This window comes from Podarcis gaigeae (genome assembly GCF_964106915.1).
Source record: "Podarcis gaigeae genome assembly, chromosome: 6".
Classification (NCBI taxonomy): domain Eukaryota; kingdom Metazoa; phylum Chordata; class Lepidosauria; order Squamata; family Lacertidae; genus Podarcis; species Podarcis gaigeae.
Window position 1 is genome coordinate 69,075,011 of NC_139682.1, and position 27,198 is coordinate 69,102,208.

Below are 27,198 nucleotides of genomic sequence, written 5' to 3' on the forward strand. Positions count from 1 at the left end.
TTGGCCACTTTAGGAAGAGCAGCTCTGATTTTGGGGCAGATGGACAGCGGCCTACCTGGTTTGAGAGAGGCAGGTGGCTGATTGTAATTCCGGACGACGAAATTCCTTATGTCTTGAGCTGCTTTAAGCAGAAGCTTCGTGTAATCCATGGAGCCAGGTAAGGAGCAGCCTTGTGCTGGCCTTAGGAGGCAGGTGGACGAGGAGAAAACGCCTTCTCCAGTTTGGGTTTGGTTTGTCACGACTTCTCCCGGGTTTCCAAGGGATTTGCCTTCCATGGGGAAATTAGGGGTAAAGGGCGAGTAAGGCATAACTACAGCATTTTTCTTTCTTTCTTTTACTTTCCAAAACAGCAATGGTTCCTTAACTTCATTGCTTTCAAGTGTTTAGATAGAGCTCTACTTTATTTCTCACTCCTCCTTCAATGAGCTTTGAGCGCCCCACCCCCATTGCAGCCAAAGCAAAGCCTCTTTTTAAGACATTTGCAATGTTTTGTCCTCCAATTCAGTAGGTCATTAAAATCATGTTTTCAGACGTCCGTTTTCAGGCTGGCAATGTTAAGAGTAGGAAAAGTTGTTTCAGGATAAATACTTTTTAAGTTTTGGGCTCAAGCCCAAACTTGCTTTCATTCAGCGCCCCCACCCATTTCACTTTTTCCACCCACCCGCCCTCATTCCAGCGTTTATCGCATTTATAAATGCGTGGTTTGTATATGTTGGATCACAAGCAACGGGTTTGCAGACTTTTTTCCTTTTCTTTTTAACGTCCTCGCTCTCAGCACGTTTATTTGGAAGCCGCTTCCACTTATTTCAGTGGAGCTTACTCCCGAGGAAGCGTGCTCAGCAGCTCCAAGGGCTCCCTCTCCTTATATAGCTCAAGAACCTTCGCATCGGGTCTATAAATACGATTCATTCCCCCAAAGCGGCAGGTTTTTGGAGTTCTGAACTACGGTTCCCAGCATGCCTCCCTCTATGACAGCTTCTTTCTGATTGGCTGCCCCGTGTTCTAGTTGGAACTCTGCATGTGGCTGCCGCTGTGCTGGGAGGAAGGCAGCCTTTTGCTGGCTATGTATGCATGTATAAATGAAAAAAGGTAAGTGAGCTCTGCTGTGTGCTCCGTTTGCAATGGGGTGTTGTTGTTGTTGTTTGGCCCACTCCTTTTAATTATTGCCTCCCCCTCTACCCCCAGTTCTTTGTTCCTGACCCACTTAATGGTGAGCGCTTCCCTAAAAGCAGCTGCTTTTCAAAAAGGCATGTTTGATATTGGAATGTGTGCTTAGGAAGATTTAGCCAATCGAAAACTGGAAAAGCAAGACTTGGGGATGCACCGAGTATGATCCCGAAGGGATAAAGAAAATATGTTCAGGGAGGATTACTACACACTCGAGAGCTGTGAAAACACAAGTACTGTAGTGATTTCTACCCCCTCCCGTTTTATGGAAACACCAGCTATTTCTGTTCCTCCTTGAGAAGCTTTGATGTAGTCGAGCAGAAAAGTGGAGGAGCCCTGATGTGCGATATATATATATATATATATATATATTACAATCTTTCATTAAATGTTTCCTTTCAGGCAACTGATCCCCTCCAAAATCATTGCAGAGAGAAAGAAAGAAAATGTTAGCGTTTGGTTTATTCCAAATCCCTTTTGAATTCTAGTTGCATTGCTGCATTCTTTTTAAAGTTTGTTTTGCATGGTGTGTGGGAAGCTTCCTTTTCTTCCTCTCATCATAACATGGTGTTGGCACTTTGAAGGATGTTAAAAGCTTTGCAGCTTCTTGGTTAAAAGCTGTTTAGGGATTTAGGACTACACATTAGATGAATGACTTCTTAGCAGGCTTACTTCTCTATCTGTGTGGGGTGTTTGTTTTTTTAAAGAATAAAATAAAAACATTGTTTTGCTTGATTTCACTTCCAGCTCTCACAACATTTCTGAGGATAGACTAGAGACAGAAAGCTTTTTTGGCACTAAAAGTTACGACACACCTACAAAAGCATCATGCCCAAACTTTACTCCCTTCCTACTCAGCTGTGTTTTTCAAAAGTATAAATTAAGCAGCCTATGTTCAGGTGCACACTATAAAACAAGGAAACTGACACTAAATTCTCTCTGTGCCTACTACATACATTCATATTGCTGCTTTTAAGCAGTAGCTGTTGTTGTTGCTTTAAAGGTAGAACACCCAGGCAGTCAGGGAACTTACTGGAAGGAAATTCACGGAGGATAATTGAGCAGCTTCAGAATGGAAAGAATGAGGGGGTGTGAGTAAAAAAGATGAGTTCTCTTTATATCCAAAACAAACACATTAGATGCACCTAATATGGAAAACTTCTGAGATCCTGTTTTAAAACTCTGAACTCTTCTTTGTGGCATTTGAGAATGAGGATTGTGTTAACCTTGCTTGAGGTTATGACCACTTTGGAACGCGGGTCATGGTATTTCAGTGTTCTTTCTATACTAAAAAAGTTTATTTTTAAAAAAATACTGTTTAGGAAGTGTCCTGTGAATTCCAGTAAAGTGTAGTTAGGTTAAGAGCTTGAAGCCAATAGTTGTGTTCACTGACCATTCTCTTCCTGTAGGTATCTTCCGTTGCTCTTAAGTAGATATGTGTTTCTTTAGATACGTGTTTAGAAGGGTTATAGCCCACTATTTGATTAAGTGAACCTCAAGGTGGCTTACTACATATTGTAATAACATGCACACAGGCACACACACACCCCAACCAACCAACCCTGGGACTCCAGAGCTGAAAGCCTTTGACCAGGGCACCAAGATTTCACTTAATGCCTCTCAGGAAGAATGCCATGGCAAGGGGGAAACCATCCTATCCCATGCTTTTTTCCTAGAAAAATAGGTGCCGGTATTCACCATGAATTTGTTGCTATAAGTGCCACACCTTTTAACAACAACAAAAGAGGTGCTGGTACTGCGTATCCTTGAATACCCCCTGGGGGGGGGGGAAGCACTGATCCTATCCCCATCCACCAGCTAGAGAAGGAGCAGCTGCACACAGCTTGCTCCCCACTCAGGGCAAAAGGTTTTCCAGTGCTAATTTATTATTTGTGTGGAAAATGTTTAGGAAGAATGAATGGGTACCAATTGCAAATACAGTATCGGGCAAACTTGACAGTTCCGAGGTTTTTAAGATACCGTAAGTGTGCTAAATCAGATTGTTCTTTGGGGCATCACAGTTCCCCCTCTCCCCATCACTCTAGCCAGCAAGACTCTGGACTGCAGGAAGCGCAAACTGGCCCCATCCATTGACCAGGGGACTTAAGGCTGCTGGACTGTTTGGTTTTTAGGTGTATGCATGGGATCACACCCAAAGATGAGAGCCAGAATGGTGTAGTGGTTAGAATCTCAGCCCAGGACTTGGGAAAACACAGGTTCAAATCCCTACTCGGTCACAAACTCTAGGTGACCTTAGGCATGTCACCATCTGTCAATCCTAACACAACAGTCAGGGTTGTTGTGAAGATGAGATGGAGGTGTGTGTGTGTAGAACCATGTGTGCCACCTTGGAACTCCTCGGAGGAAGCTGTGATATCTTGCCAGTTCCCTTGAGGATATAAAACCAATTAGTATATGTAATGGTTATATGGGGTTGCTTGTGCGTAAGTTGCCGCCACTCCTGGCTAGGTTGCCTGGTTAAACCTTTTCCTGGCTGGACAGCCCTTCACTTTGTGGCTGTTTCAGTCGCTAGCAGAATCCGTCAGTGGGTGTTTCTTGAACTTCTTCCAGCAAAGAAGTTCTTTGACGCCAAGTCTACGCCTACTTTCCCTGCGCGGAAGTCTTCTGCGCAGGGTGGGTGTGGGTAGCAGAGGACCCGTGCTCTCCCCGCTGGTCTCCGGCGAGGAGTCCTGGAGCCCCCTCACCGATTCCCCCATCTGCCCCCCCTTATCCCTGGTGTTACGCTGATTTCCTTCCCCAGCCGATGAGCTCCCTCTCTCCCTGCTGGGCCCTTCTCTGGCATCGCTTGGGAGCCTTGCCTCCACCTCTGGCTCCGATGTCAGTTCCGTGACAGTATATAAAGCCGTTAAGAAGTCAGGACCAGTTTACCTACGCGATCATAGAATCACAGAATTGGAAGGGGACCATAAGAGTCATCTAGTCCAGCCCTCTACAGTGCAGGAATCTTTTGCCTAACCACCTTGCCCCACATGTGTCCACTTGACTGTGCCAATTGGCGGAATTGGCACTGCTTACAGGTGCTGCATAATACCCATTCCACATTTGTGAGAACTTGATCATTTTAGTTTGGTAGCACTTACACTTAGGAACCCCCTTCCTATTGAGATCGAGCAGGTGTGTTCACCATACTCTTTTTGGCACCTTCTTAAACGTTAATGTTTAGACAAGCCTGCCCAGATGCTGAGAAAGCCGAGGTAATTTTAATCTGTTTAAATATTTTCAGTTTTGTATGTTTTAAAGTACTGTTGTAATTTTGGTTTTCTTGTTTTATCATTTCGTAAACTGCCTTGAAGGTTGTTTTTCCCCTCATTCAAGTGGTGTATACATTTTATGAAATAAAAATAAATCTGTGCTTCAAGATGCTGGCAAAATGAATTTCTCAGACAGAAGTAGACTTGGGGTCTTCTCCCATTTCATCAGAATATGCATACCCATATAATTCTGTGTTCCTTGTCTCCCATTTTCTAAATGCATAGTCCTTTCCGTTCGTCAGCCTTTTGAACCCTCTTTTCCATATTACTCTGTTAAAAAGAAACCCCCAAAACCCAGTGCTTACTTCTCTAAATTTAACATAGTACAGTGGTACCTCGCAAGACGAATGCCTCGCAAGATGAAAAATGCGCAAGACGAAAGGTTTTTTCGCTTTTTGCGTTGCTTCGCAAGACGATTTTCCCTATGGGCTTGCTTCGCAAGACGAAAACGTCTTGCGAGTTTGCTTCCTTTTTCTTAAAGCTGTTAATACCTAGCGAATCCGCAAGACGACACAACTCACGGAAAAATCGCAAGACGACACAACTCACGGAACAAATTAATTTCGTCTTGCAAGGCACCACTGTACAGCCAGAATTGACCCTGGGATTGCTCTCAAGAACAAATCACAACTGTTGGTGCACGGGAGCAAGGGGAAATGTGGTGTGTGTTTGTGTGTGTGTGTGTGTGTGTGTGTGTCAGGAGGTGAGCAGTTTGGGCAAAGGCAGAGTTACCTACCTGCTTATTTATAAAGCTGGTTGAGAGATTTCTTAGGGTGGCTCCTGCGAATCAAAACAAATAACAAGAAGCAGACACTGAAAAAATACAGTCATATCTCAACTTACGAATATTGTGGGTTGCATATTTTCGGGCTGAGGACCGCGCCGAACCCAGAAGTCCCGGAACAGGTTACTTCCGGGTTTCGGCACATGCGCAGAAGTGCAAAATGACACCATGCACGTGCGCAGACACGGCGCTTCAGGCTGCGAATGCTGCGGGTTGCGAACGTGCCTCCCACACGGATCATGTGTGTAATCTGAGGTATGACTGCACATTGATAACCAGCAGGAAAGCAGTTTTAAAAAGAAAAAAAAACCTTTGAAAACTCCAAGCAGCATCAAATTTACTAAGGCAAAAAGGCTTGGGCAAATTAAAAACCATTTTTAACCCTGCACCTTAAACCAGTGTTAAATTTGGTGGCCAGGAGGGAGCTCTGGGCAGAACATTCCAGAGTTTGGGTGTTACCATGGCAAAGATCTGGTTACCTCTAATGGTGAGATTACCTGCAAGAAGAACCTCTGATGAATGATCCTAACAAATCGACAGTCCCCTGCAGGAGCAGACAGCATTTTCAAGGCTTTGGAATCGCCACCAAGAAACCTCTGCTTTTCAATTCACACACCCGCCATAACAGGCTGCGCTTTAATAAAGTCGCAAGTGGCATTTAAACAGGTGTCGGTCATGCTAAGCCATGTTTTGAACAAGCTAAAAATGTTACCTTTCCCTAAGCTACAGCTACATAAATCTGCAAAACTATAAAAAAGGGCTGGCCAGGATTCTTGCTAATTTGGGGCCCTATGTCCAGTAATGTGTTTGAGCCTACAGAGAGCTGGGTAGAACCTCATATAGAGTCTCATGCATCCTGTAAATACAAACATATCCTGACCAGCTGTGGTGAGTTGGGTGGGTGGCAAATAACATCTCATATGTACCCAAAGCACTGCCTGACCTGGTTGTTTAGGCATGCTTATGTTACAGAGTGTGACCTGTGTCGGTCAGTAGTGACCTGCTTCCCTGGCTGGACACCTCACTACTTCTTAGCTCAGGGCTCATTCTTAACATGTAATTTTGGTGCAATAAATGAATAAGAGAAAATAAACATTTGATGTTAAACCATATGAGGAATGTGTATACAGTCATGGCTAACAGCCCATAGGGATGCCTGGACATGACTGGATTTCAAATCTTTTGGCAGGGATGCAGATCTGTACCAAGGGACAATTACCGCGTACCTCTATATAAACTAGCAATTCATAATTGCCTTTTTTATTATTTTGCATCTGGCCATGGCTGGATGGATGGGAGTACTAATAGAATTCTGCACTGCCTTCATGAGGGAAAAGTAATCATTTGGTTTTATTTCATGCCCACAACAGCAAACGTTTGGTTATATCCTTAAATGAGAGATCTATCCAAATAAGCTGGTTTGGGATTAGACGTCTCTCCTGAGTTGCATAAACATATGCAAATCTTAAATACCTGGGGCTTCGTGCCTACTTTGAAAATACAGATGTAGAGAACCATGAAAAATGGTATCTTGAGTTTTCTCACTTCTATGAAAACCTTTTATTCTGTTCACAAGGGTGGTAGTAGTAGTAGTAGTAGTAGTAGTAGTAGTAGTAGTAATATGTTTTGTTTAAGTCACAGCAAATATTTTTAAATGGTGTTTTCAAGATAAATCCATCCCCACCTCTCTCTTCAAAGAGACTTAAAGGCAATCAAGAAACAACAAATAATCCTTAAGAAAAACCCAACATACACTCACATTAATAAGTTAACAATATCCCTAACTAATATTGCTGCCTTTGTCATAAAATCAGCGACTCAAAACTAACTCGGAGGTTTGAATTTCTCTCTCTGCTTTTTCAGTCAGGTTAACGATGGATAGCATTACTTGACTTCCCCACTTGCCAGGAAAAAGTTTCCTTTTGCCTGTTTTATTTTTATTTTTTTACATCACAGGAGTGGAGTAGCTATTTCTTCTTTCCTCAGCTGCCTTCTCTTGCCTTTTTGCTGACCATCCACCTAGAAAGACTAGAAAACCCAGCTGCAAAACTTGCAAATCAGCCTTGCTTTGCTACAGCTCTGAGCAAGCTAGAAGGTCCCCCTTCTCCAGGCTTGCTAAAATGGCGGGAAAAGTGTCTTGCTTCTGCAGAGCCACCAAGAAGCAGTCCATGTACACGCTTCTCCCTCACCTTAGAACTAATTGCCCCAATACCATCATGAGGACAAATAATCATGAAAGCTCAATGAAAAAAGACGTTTGAAGGAGCCCTGAGTGCATAAAGGATAGCAATTTCTGGCAAGGCAGGCAGTGTTGAAGGAATTGATTCCCTGATGAAATTGCCCCAGCTTCACTTTCCCCTCAGATTAGCACCTCCCTACTGCTGCCTTGAGGCAAAGAAGTCAGTTGTGAATCTCCATTTTTGTGTCTGTTTCGACTTAATGTGCTTTCCTACTAACCGTCTTCTCCTCTTGCATTGCCACAAAGAGAAACTGGAAGTGATTGTTTATATTTTTCATTAACCACAGCTTACTGTTCTGTCTGAACTCAAGAAACTGTGGATGACCTTAAGTATTGTTAATGTAAACGTACCGAATTCAAACCACATTTTTAAAAAAAATTAAAAGGCAGTTGTACCAGAGCCCATAAATGAAGTCAGTTCTTAAGTCCACCCCCTGCTTTTTTAAAATTTAGCAAGGATGGCGTTCAGTGACACAAAAGGTCTTCTAGCTTGCAATCATTGCTACCAAAATCATTTTGGCAGGAATGGGCAGAGAACATCTTTAAAAAGTCAGCTATAGCCCTGAAGACAGTTGCTGCAGCTTGTGTGTGTATTTCTTTTCCACAAATGTTGACATGGATAGAAATATACACATGGATACTGTAAATTAAAATTACCTCACTAACTGGAGCCCAAGAGAAATAACTTAATTGATATTCTATTCATTGCTGATTTTTTTAAAAAAAATTGCCCTAGAACTCCGGGAGATCCCAAAGAGTGTTTATGGAAAAGGTATTGGTCCCGGTTCAGTTGTACGTAATAACATCACTGTGTGGAGGTGAAATGAATATTCGTGGGGCCTGGATGAGTATTGCCATACTGATAGGGATGTATATTGTCATATGTGTTGCTGATGCCAACTGTGAGAAACCTACCGTATTTTTCTGTGTATAAGACTAGGTTTCCCCCCTAAAAAATAATGTCAAAAATTAGGAGGGGCATCTTATACACGAATATATCTCCCCCCATTTTCTTAAATCTGAGTCCCTAAAAATAGGGGGCGTCTTATACATGGGGGCGTCTTAGAGACGGGAAAATGTGGTACTTTTCTCACAAGAGTTACCTATCTGGATTGAGGCAATCTAAATTGGACTCAGTACACTATATTGATGCTTCACTTGTTGCATAAAGAACTCTATGATGTTTGGGAGTCGGGTTATTTGTGCTTCACCCGTGGAATGAGAAAAATACAGAGAATACTGATGTTACGCTTTTTTTTAATGTGAGGGTGGCAAGTAAATTGACTGGTGTTGGGGAGAAGAAATAGTGTAGCTGAGTATCATTTTTACTCTAGCAATTTGGTAGATTGTATCGCACATTTCATTCCTCTCTGCACAACAATGATATTGTTTGTATTTCCACATTATTTATTACTGCATTTATATCCCACCTTCCCCCCACGCCCAGGAGCTCAAGGTGGTGTACGTGATTCTTCCCCTCCTCATTTAATCCCAACGACCCTATGAGGTACATTAGGCTGAGAGGCATCAACTGGCCCAAGATCACCCAACGAGCCAAATGGGAATTTGAACTCTGGTCTCCCAGGTCCTATTCCGATGCTCTAACCACTATACCATACTGGGTCTTTGTAGATGGGGAACTGTGTCAGAGGGGAAACGTCTTACCCAAAGGCTGCCAAGTGCCCTTCTGATCAAGGGGACCTACACTGAAAAGTCTTAGTGCACAGTCCATGGCCAAAGGAACACACTTCATGCCGAGTGACAATATGGCAATCTCATTTGTTGAAGCTTCAAACAGAATTTACCAAGTTTTCTTTTAGAGATAATGTAATTTGAAGATTCATGGGTGGGTGATGCTTCCCCACCACTTTTATCTGATTTTATCTGATTTTTTTCAAGGGGAAAAAATCAAGGTTTGATCTCCTCTGTTGGGGTACTCTTTAGCTATAGCTTCCAAGTCAGTGTAGTTTTCTTCTTTCTCATCTTTATTAATCTAGCTCCTGACATAAAAGACACTCCCGGCCTCCCCATGCTGTCCATTGACATGGAGAACAAGGAAAATGGATCTCTCGACACAGAAAAGTAAGTGGTTCCCTTGGGACAGTCATTTTGAGAACAGTCAGTGCCATTTTTTTTGAGAAAAAGAGGTGCCGGATGTTCTCTTAGAGTGGCAATGGTGCCCACCTGGGAGGTGCCAGAACCCACCTGAAAGGTGCCCTGGTTAGAGAAAACACCCACCAATATAGCATCCCTGTTTTGTCGGGATTGAGGTCAGTGTATTGGCCCCTCATCTAGTCTGTCAGTAATCTCCAGGTACTTGATTTCAGTATTTCTACCCACCACCAGTTGAACTGGATGAAAATAAGAATTATAGTTTGGTGCAATCTGTGCAACTGACGGCATCTCACGCCAAATTACCTAGCTGACCACAGTAAGTGGCTTCATGTAGATGTTTCGATAGTATGGGGTAGGAAATACGACCCCTGCAGAAATGCATAGCCCCACAGCTGTGGGACTGCAGGAATCAACTCTCCTGGCAGGAACAGAGCCACCTCAATCAGGTTTCTGAAAGGACACCATGTTTGTGATTATTGAAAGTCACAGAGGAGAATTAATAGGGTCACACACACACACACACACACACACACACACACACGGTTTCTGAGTTCATGAACCTGGTCCAAAATTGCGCCTAGCAACCCAGTTGGCATTAAAATGGCAGTATTTGTCCTCTGTGGTTTGTGTGTTGTGTCGTTTATCCATATCTTACTAGCAAAGCACATGCCATAGTGATTGTTCTTTTCTTTGATGTCTTAAATGCTTCAATGCAATAGTGTTGTTGTTATTTTAAGGCATTCTGCGGTACAAATCAACAGTAATTCATAGTGTTGACTGTGGAAGACACGGAATATATCAAGAGGATGGTGGGAATTCATTTATTCCTCTTCTCTTCGCCATCCTCCTTGGTTTGAGAAGCCATTGGAGGATGAAATTTCGAATAAGGAATTGGCTCCTTTGAGTGCATTTGGAACTGCCTGCCAGGAGGTGGCACTGTAGTCTCAGGGTGGAAGTCCCATCTGCAGCTGCATGAGCTGAAAGGGACATCGGATTGCATCTTGTAATCCTTGTTGGTAGTTTATCCCGATGCCACTTCTGGTGGTAAATGAGAAGTTTCTTTTGCATCGTGGACCTAGAACTAATAGGTTCATACTGGACAGAGACAAAATATTTTTGTCCTATAGTAAACACTTGAGAGTTCGTCAACAAGGATACAGTAGATGGTATTTCTTTGCTGACTCCCACAGCCTTCTGATATTAAGACCACTGAGCTGTAGTTCTGATATTAAGACCACTGAGCTGTAGTTCTGATATTAAGACCACTGAGCTGTAGTTCAGTGGTGGAGTCCATACCTTGAAATAATCCAATCGGTTGCACTTGCTGCTAAAGGGTTGATATATAATATTTCGTAAGTGTTCTAATGTTCTTTGAAAGTGGCAGCTGAAGCTTTTCACAATCTCTGGCATAGCCAGGAGGAGGAGTTTGCAAGCTACTTACTGGGTAGCCATGCTGCACACACACTCCCAACAGAATTACACTGGAGTGTGTGTGTCAAACCAGGTTTTTTTGATCTGATCTATAAAACCCTGAAAAGCTTAGGAGCAGGTTACTTGAAAGAGCACCTCTCCTTTACTGCTCTGCTCACCCATTGCAATTAGCTGAGGAGGCTGTCCTAGTGGTGTTGCATTTTGGGGCAACCAGAAAAAAGAGCCTTCTCTGTGGTGGCACCCTCTCAGTCAAAACATCTCCACTTTGAGCTCAGATAGGTGCCAACATTATTAGTATTTCAGCCCCTGTTGAAGACATACTTACATACCGAGACTTTGGCCAGTGCTTAGTTCCAGTATTTGACGTCAATGTTTTGCATTGTCTTGATCATTGCTGCCTTATGTCCTCTGTTGTTGTAGAGGCTGTTGATACTTTAACGTTTTTTTCTTTTGTATTTTGCACTGCCTTTTGCTGCCATATGAAAGGTGGTGTGAGAACGCTTAATTCAATTAAACAGTGTTTGAGGTTGCATCCAAACTTAATCTTAACTATGGTTTGTTGAAAGAAGCTGGCTCCCTAAACCGCAACTTGCGAAGTTGCTTTGTATCAAACCAACTATAGTTACGATTAACAGTTTGTGAGGTTCAGGCGCCTGGATAAGCTGTGGTTAATCAAAAACAGAAGGCAAACTTCCAAACTCTTTACAGCCACATCAGAGAAACAAGGGGGAGGGGGTGCATACACACTTTGGGGGAGCTGGCCTTATTCCTATCTGAACACACCTCGCATTTGCACATCAACATGATTGCTATTTGCTGGACTAATTATTTTAGATACTAGTTTATAATACGATAGCATAGGTGGAAATTACATGTTGCATAATTTATGCATCCATCAAACTTGGGGAAGGGGAACCTGTGGCAATCCATATGTTCTTGGACTACAACTTCCATAATCCTTGACCACTGGCCTGGGGCTGAATGGAATTGTAGTTCAACAGCTCAGCTGGTTAGAGCATAGTGCTGAAATAATGCCAAGGTTGCAGGTTCGATCCCCGCATGGGACAGCTGCATATTCCTGCATTGCAGCAGGTTAGACAAGATGATCCTCAGGGTCCCTGAGGACAAGATGATCCTCAGGGTTGCCAGTTTAGATGCACATATTTTTCTGTCTCAGCTCTCTATGCATTATGTTGATGAAGCTATGTTGTAATACCTAAGTACATAACTTATCTACATAGACTTCATGTAGTTACCACAAGATGGTGAAAGAGCATGTTCTCATTCCACCACGTTGTTCTTTCGTAGGCTCCAGTCTTGGCAAGCATCTTCCATTAATTTTTAACTCCTGCTTGGAGATAACCAATGCAATCTGCTAATATGTAACAAATATCCATGTATTACAATTCTAAGCACCCTCTTGTAAATCCCTTTCAATTAGTAGCCTCGTATCAGGTTCGCAGCAGAGGAAATCAAAACCAGACCAGCTTAGATTAAATCCTTTGCCCTTCGGCTCTTATGATTAGGAGTTGGATGCTAATGGGAGTCATTCCTTTATTTTTATTTTTTTTAAAAAAACTATGGGGAAGCATAATTAGCTAGTGCAGAAACTGAGATGCCTACATGTGATGTATGTCTTCCTCTATTAAGTATTTGTCACTTTGCGGCAGTGATTACAAGTAGGATTTTAAACTGTTGTCAGTCTATGGTGGGGCGGATTGGGCTGTTGTTGTTTGAACGCTGCATTCACATGGCAGCTTATTCCATCCCCCCCCCCCCCCCCCGTTAAGCTCTGCATTATATTTGAGCTTTCACACGGCATAGAAGCACTTCTGGAACTAGAGTGCCAAGTTCAGTTCTCATCTATGTGTTATTTGCTTCTGTGGGGGGTGGGGAATCCACGTGGAATTGACTGCTAAATTTGTGCTATACAGTGTTACCTCGGGTTGCAGACGCTTCAGGTTATATACGCTTCAGGTTACAGACTCCGCTAACCCAGAAATAGTACCTCGGGTTAAGAACTTTGCTTCAGGATGAGAACAGAAATTGTGCTCCGGTGGCAGCGGGAGGCCCCATGAGCTAAAGCGGTGCTTCAGGTTAAGAACAGTTTCAGGTTAAGTACAGACTTCTGGAACAAATTAAGTACTTAACCCGAGGTACCACTGTATTCCACTGTAGTTCCGGAAGTGGCTTTTTACATCCCGTGAAAGCTCAAATATAATGTGAAACTTGAATAAACTGCCATGTGAATGCAGCCTAAGCAAGACTATTTACTACTGCAACATGATGGCAATAGAAGAGATGGAAGGAGAAGAAACTAGCAGGGTTCCCCCCGCCTAATGATTGCAGTTCTAACCAGCATAACAGCAGCATTGCATAAAGTTAATGTACTTGAACCGCCCCTTGCCAGGGTTTTGCTGAGGTGGCTGCTGCTGCTTCTGGAGCAACGAATCCCAGCAGTGATTGCAAACCTATTCAAAAGAACAGGCATAAAGCCCTGAGGAGAAGTCAGCAGCTCAGGGTTCCCTTCTCAATCCCGTGGCTGGTGCTCAGAGTGCCTTTTGGAAAGATTGGGCTGTTGCTTTCAGCTGTGCTAGAACAGAGGTTTTCAACCTTTTTTGAGTCCACGGCTCCCATGACCAACTGCGTTCTTTCTGCGGCACCCCTGTGGGGCTCAGGAGCCCAGTTATGCCACCCCTTGCTTGCAGAGCTGGCAGCTTCTCACCCTTTTTCGAACACCCTCCTTTGTGGGGTGTTCCTTCAGCCTCCTCTCCTCTCCCCTCGGGAGTCCTGCAGGCAGCTGCTGCTGCCGCCCCTGGTCTCTGACCTGCCCCAAAGAGAAGTGCCTCCTCACACTGCCCCACAGGGGCCTGGAAAGAGGATGCCCCCAGTCTGAATGGCAAATGGAGACTGGTCAAAGGTGAAGGTGAGGCTAGCACCTTACTCATCTTGGGTGGCAGCAGCGGGCACTGCAGGGCCTGCATGGATAGGCTTCCCTTCCGCACTGGGCCCTCGGCTCCCCAGCAGACATTGCACAACTAGCACAAGAAAGGCCAGTGCAGTGCCTGCCTGCCTGGCCTCCCATTTGTCTGTCCATTCCCAACAGCAAGGGCTGGTAGACTGGCCTGCTGGGCTCCCTTGCCCGCTTGCTTGCTTGCTTACTCCAAGGCTGCCTCAGCTCCTGGCATTCAGCACCCCTGGCCAGCCCCAGAGGCACCATTCACTTGCAGAGCTTGTAGCAGGGCTGCTGCAAGAAACAGCTGTGCAAGCCTTTGTGAGGCAGAGACGTGAGAGGGCATCAGAGGGAAGGGAGGGAAGGAAAGAGGGACAGAGGCCAATGTTGGCCCGCGGCATCCCTGACCATCATTCACGGCACCCCAGGGTGCCACAGCACATTGGTTGAAAACCACTGAGCTGGAACAAAGTCCCTCTCTTGGGCGTAATGGTTGTGGGCTGCTGCTACTGTTTTCCCAGGCAGTTTTGATTGGGTAGTTTGATCTCTCTCTGGGCTGATTCTCGGCTTTGTGAGCACTCTCACAGCTACCACAAGTATAGCCTATACTGGGGGTGTGAACAACGTGTGTGTCTGTCCCCAAGTGTCCAATTTGCTGCATGTGTGAAAAGTTTCCAGTTTCCCTCAAGCTTCGCCTTCTTTGGTTTGTTTTATTTTATTTAAATGCCTCTGCAAACCATTTAATGGTTTAGAAATCCCCCTAAGTGCTGCACAACATAAAAACAATAATTCCATTAAAACAAAAAAAATGCAATATAAAACCAGTAAAACGGTCGTATAAAAGCAGGATATTTTTATGAAAAAACCTTTATAAACTGCCCTGCATCCACATAAGCATGAATGTGTGGGCCAGTTTAGCACGTCAGGAAATTGATATTTAGCTCGCCCGTTCTATCTGCAGGGACCAGTACAGTATTGATAGTCTACTGTATTTAATGTGCAACCATGGAGCATGGAATGGTGCAGCCACCAACCCCATGATTATGCTAGGCTGGCATCTATTTAGGATTGCAATCGCTCCATGGGATTGACACATTCCTGCTTCCATGGGAGCGTTTTTGAGCTCTTCCCCCCAGGTCCCTGCAGCAGGAAAAGAAGATACTGTACAGCTTGCCAGTTGATGAGGTTCCGGTTCTGTTTGTTTCCTGTTGCATGCCATTCCCAGTGCCAAATGACAAGGCTGAGGATGGGTAACTCAGCAGACCAGCCTTATTGCATTCCTGTAGCAGCTGGCTCATGTACATAAAGGACTGCATTTCAGATATAAGCATATACACAATAGCGGAGTCAACAGGTTTGTGTAGTAATCTTTGTTACGCTTTTCCAAATTGCACTGAACATGCTACACTTGCGTAGCCAGAACCTCCAGAACTCTGTCATGCCCTTCTGTTCATCTAGGTCAAGGGAGCAGGCCGGCAATATTGCCTTTCCTTAACAGTGCCTGCGACTGAGGTCATGTACGCCAAGTGTTTTTAATACTGAAAAGTGCTATAGAAATTCTAATGTACTAATACTTCACGGAGTGCCAGTGTGGCGTAGTGATTAAACTAAGGCCCGGGGGCCAGATCCGGCTCAATCGCCTTCTAAATCCAGCCCACAGATGGTCCAGGAATCAGCATATTTTTACATGAGTAGAATGTGCCCTTTTATTTAAAATGCATCTCTGGGTTATTTGTGGGGCATAGGAATTTGTTCATTATTTTTCCCCAAAATATAGTCTGGCCCCCCACAAGGTCTGAGCAACAGTGGACCGGCCCCCTGCTGAAAAAGTTTGCTGGCCTCTGGATTAGAGTCTTGCCTTAAAAGAATCAAATGGGTTTCTAGTCCTTATGACTGTGACAATACTTGAAAGGGTGTGGTGAATCTCGGAGGCCAAAGGAATGATGGATTAAAATTTCCAAGAAGCAGGAGCTCATTGATCCACACATCTCCTTAGTGAAGCAGATTAAATTATGCAGAATAATAAACATTGTACAACAAAGCATGCAAATTAACTCACACACAAATATTTGGTTGGGTATATAATTCAGCTTTTTGAGGTGCACAGTTTGGATTATCTTGGCATAAAACATCTGTCTTAAAAGAAGAAACAAAAAATACCACTGTAAGCGACACTGTTTCTGCGAATGCAAGAGCCGTGCACAGAAAATGGCTATTTTCATCATGAGGTTATGCAGGAAATGCCTTAATTAAGCCCCTGGAAAAACCCTAAGAAGCACCATATTTTGCCCAGCTGATATTCTCCCTAGAACCTCAGAATGGCTCCTGGATAATGTAAACAAGCCCAAGGTTGACGCATGTTCAGGGACACCTGCCCCAAGATAAGATCCCACGTACACAAGCTTGTTTATTATTTATTTAAACAATTATATAATTCATTATACAGCTTTAGGCACCAGGCAAAAACATTCATTTTTAACCAGGCCTTTGGTTGATTTGATTGACATCCTATGCCCTTTTAAAATGTGGGTTTTGGGGGGAGGGGGTTATTGGGTTTTTGTTTTTATTTTGGTTACGTATTTTGTGGTTTTATATTTTGATTTTATTCTGTGAACCGCCCTGAAATCTCCAGGTATAGGGCGGTATATAAATTCAATAAATAAATAATAATAATAATTGATATACAACTTTACTACAATGAGCCTAAGTGGTTTGGCAAAGATACAGTGTGTGTGTGTCATTTAAAACTATAACATCTGGCATCAATTGAAATAGCTGCTGGAAATTTTTTTATTTTTTTTTAAAGTCTTCATTGGGTGCTGGAAGTTCAATGGGATGAAAGCGTCTGTCTGACCTTAACTGGAATAGAGTTCCACAAATTCCACAAGCTTTTCACTGTTATTGTAAGCCATTCTTGAAAGAAGACCAAGGTGCCACACCTGCATTCTGCAAGGTGGCTGCAGGGACAGCTACGTAGCGAGAACGAATCTTCACAGGAAATTTGACCACATGTCTCCCATACTACTTCTGAGTGCAGTTTACACATGCTGGGTGTGGCAGCTCTGTAGGGGGAAACCTGCGGCCCATGTGGTCCTGGGCCTAATTTCATGCAGCCCAAATTTCATGTGGCTTGCCATAGCCACATTGAGATGGGTTGACATAGCAGGCATGGCCAAACTTGGCCCTCCAGCTGTTTTGGGACAACAACCCCCATCATCCCTAGCTAACAGGACCAGTGGTCAGGGATGATGGGAATGGTGGTCCCAAAACAGCTGGAGGGCCAAGTTTGCCTATGCCTGGTCAACAGTGTGTTTGCTTTTGTTTGTGGAGGGGCAAGCAGTTGGATTTTTTTCACATGGATCTCCTTCTCAAAGAGAAATACTCTTACCCAACTTATAAAGTAAGCCCAGCTGACTTTGGGTCTTTGGTGGAAAATCCCCTGACTTTGGGCCTTGAAAGCACAAGAAAGAAATCAGTTTGTTGGTTTAACCCAAGAAGAGCACAGGCTTAAAATCAGACTGGGTCTCTTGACTCAGCAAGGCAGTTGTGAGGGTTAGAACGCAGGTGAGCTTGCCTTTCCTTCCTTATGGTGAGTTTCCCTTCTCTCTTAGGGAGCAATAAGTTACTCAGCACCTGGTACATGTGTGTGATGCACAAATATTAACATTTGCTTGCATTTTTTAAAATTTCGTAGCTTGGTAGAGAATGGAAGACCACCTGATCCTGCTGACTGGGCGGTTACAGATGTGGTGAATTATTTCAGAACAGTGGGCTTTGAAGAACAGGCTCATGCTTTTCAAGAGCAGGTAAATCTGTTTGGACAATCCACCTTGTAACTGTTTGCCTATGCGCCTGGGGACACTCCTAAGAAGCAGTGTAGGCAGTTGTCACAGAAGGATTAATTAGTTGAATTCTTTGCTTCTGTTCTAGAAGACCAACATGGCATAGTTGGAGGGGAGGGGCATGTTTGTATGATTACGCCTGTAAGGCTATGCACACTGTTTCTAAGAGTAAGCCCCAGTAAAATTAGCTGGACTTAACTTCTGAGCAGGCATGTCTAGGATTGCTTATTGGCAAAACTGCCTGGCTCTACCACATTTGTGAACTTGGACATAACACCTAAGGCAGCAATTCTGCCCAATTTAACAGTCTCAAACTTGTTGGCAGATCAAAACACAGTTCCCAATCTGATTACTCACTTTGCAATGCAGTTCAGGTGCGCAAAAGTATTGGGTGCAGAAAAATATGTGTTTTACCGTCTGGATGCTCATAAAATGCACAGAAAAGCAAGGGGGAAATGTGTATTTTGAGGGAAATGCATACAATATAAATGCAAACATTTTGGGCGTTCTTTTTTTAGAAGAAAAAATTACACCAAATGGGATGGAACAGAGTGCCAACAAAAATGAAATGGATGCATTTACAGTATAATCCAAACCCAAGATCCCCCCGGATGGGTATTACTAAGCAAGTTAGTAATAGGTGGGTCGTGAGCTGTCCCAGCTGAGCTGGTCTAGTTCCCACCTTCTGGTTCAGCCAGGAATATGGTAGTATAAGTCTTTCATCCTGGCTGAGGTGAGGCTATGCTTTTCCAGGGCTCAGGTATAATAATAATAATAATAATAATAATAATAATAATAATAATAATAATAATTTATACCCCGCCCATCTTGCTGGGTTTCCCCAGCCACTCTGGGCAGCTTCCAACAAAACACTAAAATACAATAACCTATTAAACATTAAAAACTTCCCTAAACAGGACTGTCTTCAGATATCTTCTAAAAGTTTAGTTATTTTTCTCTTTGACGTCTGGTGGGAGGGCGTTCAACAGGGCGGGTGCCACTACCGAGAAGGCCCTCTGCCTGGTTCCCTGTAACCTGGCTTCTCGCAGCAAGGGAACCGCTAGAAGGCCCTCGGCGCTGGACCTCAGTGTTCGGGCAGAACGATGGAGGTGAAGACGCTCCTTCAGGTATACTGGACCAAGGTAGCAAATCTTTCACTGGTGTAACTCCCCAAGGATGACTGTGTTTCAGTTCGTGTACTGTTTTGTCAAGCAAGCACAAATTACGTAGGCTTACCTTTAAATGTGAGCTGAATCACATTATTATTATTATTATTATTATTACTACTACTACTACTATTTATTTTGTGCAATCTTTGCATTTGCCAAATCCAACCCATGTGTGACTTCTGGTTTGTGGAAGAAACCCAGCAAGCTTCTTTTGCTGCACTGCCACTCTGTTCAACCTCCGCACATCCTTTTCGTCTTCACTCTCAGTTGTAGTATGGATTTGGAGTCGTTCATGTGTTTGTTTCTGTGTGGAAGAAAATGATGGGCGGCTGGATTTCTCCAGCACCCGGTTGTGGGTAGGCGAGAGTGCTGAGGCTTTTACCTGAAATGGAGATTTGGAAAGGAATGAAGATCTTCTCGTAGACTGGAGACTAGTCTTTCCCAACAAAGTGACCCCCAGCCAAGCTAGCGGGGCTGATGTGAATTGTGGTTGTTCAAAAACAAGTGGAGGATACCTGGTTAGGGGAAGCTGCGTCAGAACAACCACTCTCCTCCCTCCTGTGCGCTGGCCCAAAAGGAGATTGCTTCAAGCTGTAGCTGGGGACATCAGAAAGCCTGGCTGCCCCTATCCTCAGTTTCTAAAAAAAGAGAGGGGATGGGAGGTTGATTTGAAATCACATCCTCCGACCCCTGATGCTGGATGGATGAGGATGTTGTTACCTGAAATGTATTCTGCCCACGCTCAGCGGTGCACTTGGAATCTCCTGAGTCTTAAGTCCTGGTACCCAAAAATTGTTTGGGGCCGACCTAAACCCTGCTGCCAGTATGATGGCTGGTGTCGATCCACAGACCTGCTTTCAGACTGACTCTGTGATGCAGCTAACATTAAGTAATAACTTGAGTCGGATATGTTTTGCGTAACCGTAGTACTACAGTTGTAAGTTGGTTAATTGCCGTGTTTGGATTAGCCAGGTGATGAAAACCCTGCTTACCCAGCAGGGTTTATTTACTCATCCGGACCTCTTATGTAAGGCATCCTCCAGGTTCTTCTGCCAAGGAAGCTTGGCTGGGAAGGCACAGCAGGACCAGCAATTAGACTGGCATCAACTGCTAGCCTTGAAATCTAAGAGACCCTGGAGGGAGCTAGTGCTTGATTGGTGGTGTGTGCAGTTCCTTGAGAGAGCACTGCCTTGGCATGGGAGGATGTTCTGGCAGCAGCGATGATGAAGGTGACCTGAAGATGCCACAGTGACGAGGCCAGAGAGAGCGTTGGGACCCATCCCTGTTTCGATCCATGTCCTCTGCCCTGAAGCCCATTACCTTCCTCTGGTCCAAATGTGCACATCTACCTAGAGGGCGAGGGGGCAAGCAATGGGAAAGTCAGTGCTTTGCCTCCTTGCTGCTTGCATGTTCCAAGAGGACAGGGGGAACGGGCAATTGGAGCACAGCAAGGAGCAGGAGCCCAAGAGGCGAGGGGGTTGGGGGGGGGGAGGCCCTAGCAGAATTTTGAGCTTTGGCAAGGTGCCCAGAAATTCCTCCCTCTGGTGCATAGGTGGGGAAAATATGGCATCTTCAGGAATTGCTGGTAGGAAGGCAGCTTTTAGCAATCCAGAACTCCCAGTTGAGGTTGCCAGCCTGTAACAGCAGCCTTACAAAGACAAAACGTAACCCGCACCATTCTAGCCACACACCCATTGCTGAATCTCTCAGGGCATACCCGTACTCCTGCCTTTTCCTTCTGGGGCCCTTCATTCATTACCGCAACAGTGTAAGAGTTGCTTTTCTACAGCTTCATCTTACTTTGCTGCAGTAATATCTTTACAAGACTGGCACAAACATGGCTGGGTTGACTGTGTTGGCTCATTCCGCCCAGTTGCTTCCCTCCCTTTCCGGCTGGGCACTAATTAGATGGGAAGGTCTGTTCTTTTATTACATTTATTTGCTGACCTTTTGTTTACCAATCGCTTTGCCTTATTGCCATCACTGCAATCTAGCAACCCTGGTGAGTCAGTCAATGAACTTTCTGGATCCTCGTGACCTCGCTGGCAAGGAGGTCAAACATAGGGAAATCAGCTGCAAGACTATACATGAGAGCAATTTCCCGTGATCCTTAGCCAAACTTATCCTTGCTTCACTCCTGAAAATGAAATGGAGGTGAAAACCTCGCAACCAGGGGTTTGAACCTGGGTCTCCCTACTCTTAGTCCTACAAAACTTAGTCCTACAAAACTTTGCAGCTGTTTAATTAGCCAGTCACTTTAATGGTTATTACTTGCATTTTCAGTTGTCTTCACCCCACCGCCTTGATATTTTTATGATACAGCTGTCCAAAAATATTCTTAATAAGTAAACAAAACTGAAACAACACAGCACAGTTTAATAGTGAATTAATTTCAAAACGGCAAAATATCAACAAGGTTTTTTTTGTTTTTTTTTGAAAGGCTAGAGGGGATATATACAACACCAAGAGCAAAAGCAACGAGCCCGGCTATCAAGGAACACTTGGTGATACATAATGATTTTTAACATCTGTCTGAAGGAGTGAACAGAAATCGGCTACTCCCATAGTGCTCGTGGGGTGTGGAATCTTCTCCCTATATATGGCTGGTTTGCGAGCAGTGTATAGTCACCACGGCCGTAGAAAAACCGTGGGTGGAAGATTGCACCTTCCACTAGTAGTTGGTGAACAGATTTGGTGGGAGTGGAATCCATGTTGCTAAAGGGAGGTCCTGTAGGGAGGAGAATAAAGAGGAACGCAATTCAGGTGCTTGTTTATTGTGGATGAGTATAAGCACTTCTAACCATGAGTTGTTCGCTAAAGCTCAAGATGCTGTTGGGATTCTGAATATGCAGGCAAGAAAAGTTCCCTGTTAATAGCCAAAGTGAAAATCAGCAAACCAGAAGATGTCAAAACTTTACTAAACAGGAGCAGAAGCCAGCCAGATACAAATGCAGGAGCCATTCATACTTGAAACGATCCTTTCAGATACCATCTGCTCTGCATGCTTCTAAAAACACCCCGACAACCTCAAAGGAAATTATACAGTTTTAATTTTCATTATCTGAAGATAGTTCTTTCATTAAAATTATCCCAACAAGTTGCTAGCATGCTGTGTATACAGCTTTGCTATTATGTCTGCCTATGAAAAACATATATCTTGGCAATGCAGCTGGCTACGTGGGTATATGAATAAATGCAGATCTTTTCATATCTTGTACTTTAGCAGAAAGTATAACCCCCCTGGCCACTTTCCAAAATCAAAGTGCCTTACATCTGTGCTCATCTTTATACTTCTGTTATTCTCTGATGTCATCGAATTCTGAAGGGTGAGCATCCCACCCTCATAGCCAATGAAATTGCCGTATGCAAATGAAAATGGCTGAAACCTAGCAGTTGGCTGATGTCATAGCGATGTCACAATTTCTCCCTGACAGTGGACTGTTTGAACCATTTTGAAATCAGTCGTTGGATGTTGAAGCAGCTTTCCCCCCGCCCCCAAGCTGTTTGTCAGTGCCCCGGATATCGGTGTTAAAACCCTGAGCAACAGTGGTGCACACAAAGACATGTAGCGCTTCATGTTATTTCAGGCCTGCCTTCTTTTGGAAAATGTACTAATAACCTTTCAACAGTGAGACTAACAAGGTGCCAGAACGTAATCGGGATATTGTTCAGATATTTGCCAAGAACAGACGAAGTGGATATTTATGCTTAAGACCGTTGGAAGAAGATGGTGAATTATTACGAAGTTCTGGGAGTGCAAAAAACTGCGTCTGCGGATAACATTAAGAAAGCCTACCGGCAGTTGGCCTTAAAAGTGCACCCAGATAAAAACCCAGGAAACAGGGAAGCAGCAGAAAAGAAATTCATAGAGCTCTCTAAAGCGTACGAGGTCTTGTCTGATACTAAAAAGAGGGATGCCTATGACCGATCCCGCAAAGGAGACGGACGTGAGAGAGGGTGGCATGAAAGAGGCAGAGGTACATGCAGACATGGTGGGTCTGGAGACAAGGAGAGAGACAAAGGGCATCTCGACGCCGAACCGAGTTTCCACAGATCCCCCCTGGATGTGCGCAAGGGGGTGGACACCTTTTCCCTGAATATCTTTGACGACCTGCTTGACGACATTTCCAGTGACCAGCGAGGCCACCACGGAAGAAGAAGAACCAGAAGCGACAGCAGCTTTTCCGTCTCTATCAGTGGGGTGTCCCCCATTGCAGGAACCGGCTTCACTTCCTTTGGCCCCGAGATCACCGGCAGCTGTTCCTGCACCGCTCTCCACAGTGGCAGGAAAGGAAGGTTCAAGTCCATCATTACCACCAGCAAGGTTGTGGATGGCAAAAAGGTTGTAACCAAGAGAATTGTGGTGGACGGCAAGGAACGCGTTGAAGTTGAGGAGCAGCCCATCTGTTACTGAAGGGCTCCCGGCTGTAAATTGGTAAGGGGCAACTGCTACGCTTGGGTACTGAGCCTATTAGGAACTTGTGCTGTGTTTCACATTGTGTGATGGGCTGGTGGAAATACTTTGTGGTGCTTGGCGGTTCAGGAAAACCTTTGGGCGGGCAATAGCTTATTAGAAAAGCTTCCCCCAGTCTCCTCATGAGCTTTATTTAGGCATGCGTGAGGAGACTTCAGCCCACAAGTCACACTTGGCCTGCAAAGCTCTTTTTCTCTAGCCATGCCCATTGGCCCCACTCATGACATCATATGAATCCCAACGGTTGTAGAAGTACCAAAAATAAAATAAAATTTCAGGGTTGGGGTATCCCTACTACACAGTGAGAACTGAGCATTCTCAGTGGTGATAGCATGCTGACTGACTGTTGGCCAGGGAACTGAAAACTGGGGAGGGAGGAGGAAGTGGAATGGAGTTGGCTGGAATCCTGCACGGTACTACCCGGGTTGCAACATTTTGTTGTAGATCCCATTTGTATATACAGTGGTACCTCGCGTTAAGAACTTAATTCGTCCTGGAAGTCTGTTCTTAACCTGAAATTGTTCTTAACCTGAAGCACCACTTTAGCTAATGGGGCCTCCTGCTGCCGCTGCACCGCCGCTGCACGATTTCTGTTCTCATCCTGAAGCAAAATTCTTAACCCGAAGTAATATATCTGGGTTAGCAGAGTCTGTAACCTAAGCATATGTAACCCAAGGTACCACTGTATTTAAATGTGGTCTGGACACTCAGCCTCACAACAATGCATGTCTACAGCCCCTTTTTGTTGAATGCAATCTGAGGCCTGAGAATCTCACCCATGAAAGCTCAGGTCTCCAGGTAGAGAGGTGAAGGTGTCTATAGAGTGCAGTGGTGCCCACCTGAGAGGTGCTGGAACTGCGCTCTGGCACGCTCTGGCTGAGAAAAACAACAACAAAGCACCGAGGATTAGTAACGATGTCTCCTGGTGAATACACCACTCGGTTCCCTAAGTCTGCATCCTTTTGTTTTTGTGAGATCAAACACAGGCACCTGCACGAGATCAGGCATATGATGTTGACTCAGCATCATAAAGAGGCACATCACTCTGTTGTGTCGCTTCTGCCCAAACCAAAAGGGTATGTATGAGGATTAGCTTATGCTAAAAGTTGAAAGTTGTGTGCTGCTTGTGGACTAGCCAGCAGGGTCAGAAGGGAGAGAAACATTGCAGGTGTCTGTCCACTAAGCGCTGGGAAGATGAAGTGCTTGCTTCCCAGCTCAAAAGTGGTACCTAATATGATGTTTTTGGTTCAGTCAGCATTTTTCTCTGAATAAGTATTTGGGCAGCAGCTTCTGTGGCAGTAAGTTGTTAAAGGACCTTATTCAGCCTGTGTTCTCTGCAGAAACAAATTGTGAATACCTATTCTTCCTAGAATGTTTTTGCATCTCCAGTAAACAGGCACTGATTGAATGGACCAGAGATTTTTCATTCTCATTGAGTGGCAGCGTTTGTGACCTCTACAGCTAAAAGCCATACATATTTATAATTGAAAAGGGTTCTGCATATGGAATTTTTGTGGGTTATTGTAATTACAAATGTGGACATGCTTGTGGCTTTACTAATACTGGTTACGTCTTCATGTACTGTATTTTGTTTGTAATGGCCTGAGAGCTTGAACAATAAATTTTATTCAATCGCAAGAATCTGACCGCAGCAGAACAGGCAGGGGCGGGATCCTAATTGGCATGTAAGACTCATAAAATACTGAATTCATAGATGCAAGTTGAGCTTGTCAACATCATTTTTGCCATGTGTGATTTATGCAAAGCATAGTCTATTAAAGTTAATTGAAAATATAGTCAGGTATGTGTCATTAGTTACATTTTGAATGCTAAACTCTTATCAAGATTAAGTTTTATTTTAATATTAGCTGATGCCACACTTTCAGTCTAAGGTGTTGGGGATTGGGAACAAATAACAGCACGGCCTTTTAATTAGCAGGCCAATATAAGATGTAAATCACAAGTATAAGGAATCTCAGATTGGTACAAATTGGCCAGTCAGTATACTGCCACTCCACACAGAATCTCATGGTGTGCCTTCCTCAAGCAAGCTATACACACAGCTTTTTGGTGTGACAGCTTTTTGGTGTGACAGTACTCACTGGTATCTAGTACCCTCACTGGTTTTTGCCCATGGCAGCCATTTTGTGCTTGCACAGAGACCACACTTTCACCAAGATATGAGTATTGCAACCTCATTTTTTTTAAAAAAAGCACTTATATATGATTCTTGCTCATAACACTGCCCCTATACTTATATACTATACAGGCTGTCCAGGGGTAAGTGTTGTAAGTAAAGACACCATAGCAGTTTGAGGTTTGAGGCAGGTAAGAAAACTATACCCAATCCAATAACTGCCCTTAACGGTCACGTGTTTGGCTGCTTTCTGACAGCTGCTGTACCATAAGAGTAAATTTGGGTCAATCCAGGTTTCCTGTATGTGGCATCACCTGCTCCCAGTTCACTAGAGCTGCTTCTACACCAACTGGAGATGCACAAGAGACAAGATTTTTTTTTTATTAAAAAAGCTACCAGAAAGGAGCTTTCAGGAAATGGGCATATAAGAATGGGGGGGGGGTGAGGACTTTGGGGGAGTTGTGTGGAATGTGAGGGAGAATGGTGGTTGGAGACGAGTGGAAGGTTTTGTGTTTTCTTGGAGTTCCCATCCACTAAGGCAGACTATACCAAAAGAAAGAAGCTGGCAGGTGAAAGACCAGAAGCTACTGTTAAACATGAATTGCCCACTCATAGGAAGCTCTTCCTTTATTTGATTTCTCCTTTACTTTACACTTTCTGGTCCTCTCTGAGAACCACCAGACCCATGATGGTTCCTCAGTGTGACGCAAGCCCAGGAATTACCTGGACGTATTTGGACAGGAAGTGGAACTATTTCTCAGGGACCACACTCATTCTCACATAATTCCTCTGGCTGGCATGGAACCTTAGTCTTGGTTTAGACCTAGCCCAAGCTTCCTCAAACTCAGCCCTCCAGGTGTTTTTGGCCTGCAACTCCAATGATCCCTAGCTAGCTTGACCAGTGGTCAGGGATGATGGGAATTGTAGTCTCAAAACATCTAGAGGGCCGAGTTTGAGGAAGCCTGACCTAGCCTGTTCAGAGGAAAGGGAAGTAGCATTTTCTGGATCTGAAGACCATGCTGGCCCCTTTGGCCACAGTACAGACCTGGGCACCTGGTGATGACTCTGCAAGCTGTTCCAGTTCCTGGGTTCATTACTTTCTTGAGGTTTTTGACACCCTCTTGCTTTCATAAATTGTCTGACATATTTATTGATTTCCACCCTTAGGAAATTGATGGGAAATCTTTACTGTTGATGACGAGGAATGATGTGCTAACTGGACTTTCATTAAAACTGGGACCTGCACTGAAGATCTATGAATATCACGTAAAGCCTCTACAGACACAGCATCTCAAGAACACTTCCCTATAGTGGACTGTCAGATGGGGACCATGTTGTGTCTCTGGCATTCAGAATAAATAAGCAACTTTGGTTTCTTGTTGATGGAACTTTGTAAAAAAAAAAGAGAGAGACTGTATGTGTACATAAAGAGTTTAAACCAAAATGGCACTGATATAAATATATATAAATATATATTTATAGATATATCCTATTGGATAGCTTTAGCAATATGCTGTATGGTGGTTATTGAACTGATGGGAGGGATGGATTTCTCACTGTTCCATCAAGTATACGACCAGCTCAATAGTTTTTCTTCAGTGGTAAGTAAAAACAG

General features: G+C 44.1%; 1 protein-coding gene across 9 annotated transcripts; it reads left to right on the plus strand.

The window, feature by feature from the left end:
• On the plus strand, positions 1 to 26,954 carry SAMD13 (sterile alpha motif domain containing 13). Of its 9 annotated transcripts, XM_083743587.1 has the most exons (5): positions 1 to 157; positions 2,171 to 2,258; positions 9,460 to 9,544; positions 17,656 to 17,767; positions 26,751 to 26,954. In XM_083743587.1, the coding sequence occupies exons 2-5, from the start codon at positions 2,240 to 2,242 to the stop codon at positions 26,892 to 26,894; spliced, it is 360 nt and encodes a 119-aa protein (XP_083599713.1). In that variant the 5' UTR covers positions 1 to 157; positions 2,171 to 2,239; the 3' UTR covers positions 26,895 to 26,954. The 9 variants fall into 9 exon arrangements, with proteins under 9 accessions (XP_083599713.1, XP_083599714.1, XP_083599715.1 ...); XM_083743588.1 differs by lacking the exon at positions 2,171 to 2,258 and having other exon boundaries at positions 2 to 157; XM_083743589.1 differs by lacking the exons at positions 1 to 157; positions 2,171 to 2,258 and adding an exon at positions 976 to 1,089.
• Positions 26,955 to 27,198: the final 244 nt, after the last annotated feature.

Excerpts from the sequence above, each read along its gene's own strand:
- SAMD13 (XM_083743586.1), top strand. The coding sequence starts at position 22,700 with ATGGTGAATTATTACGAAGTTCTGGGAGTGCAAAAAACTGCGTCTGCG.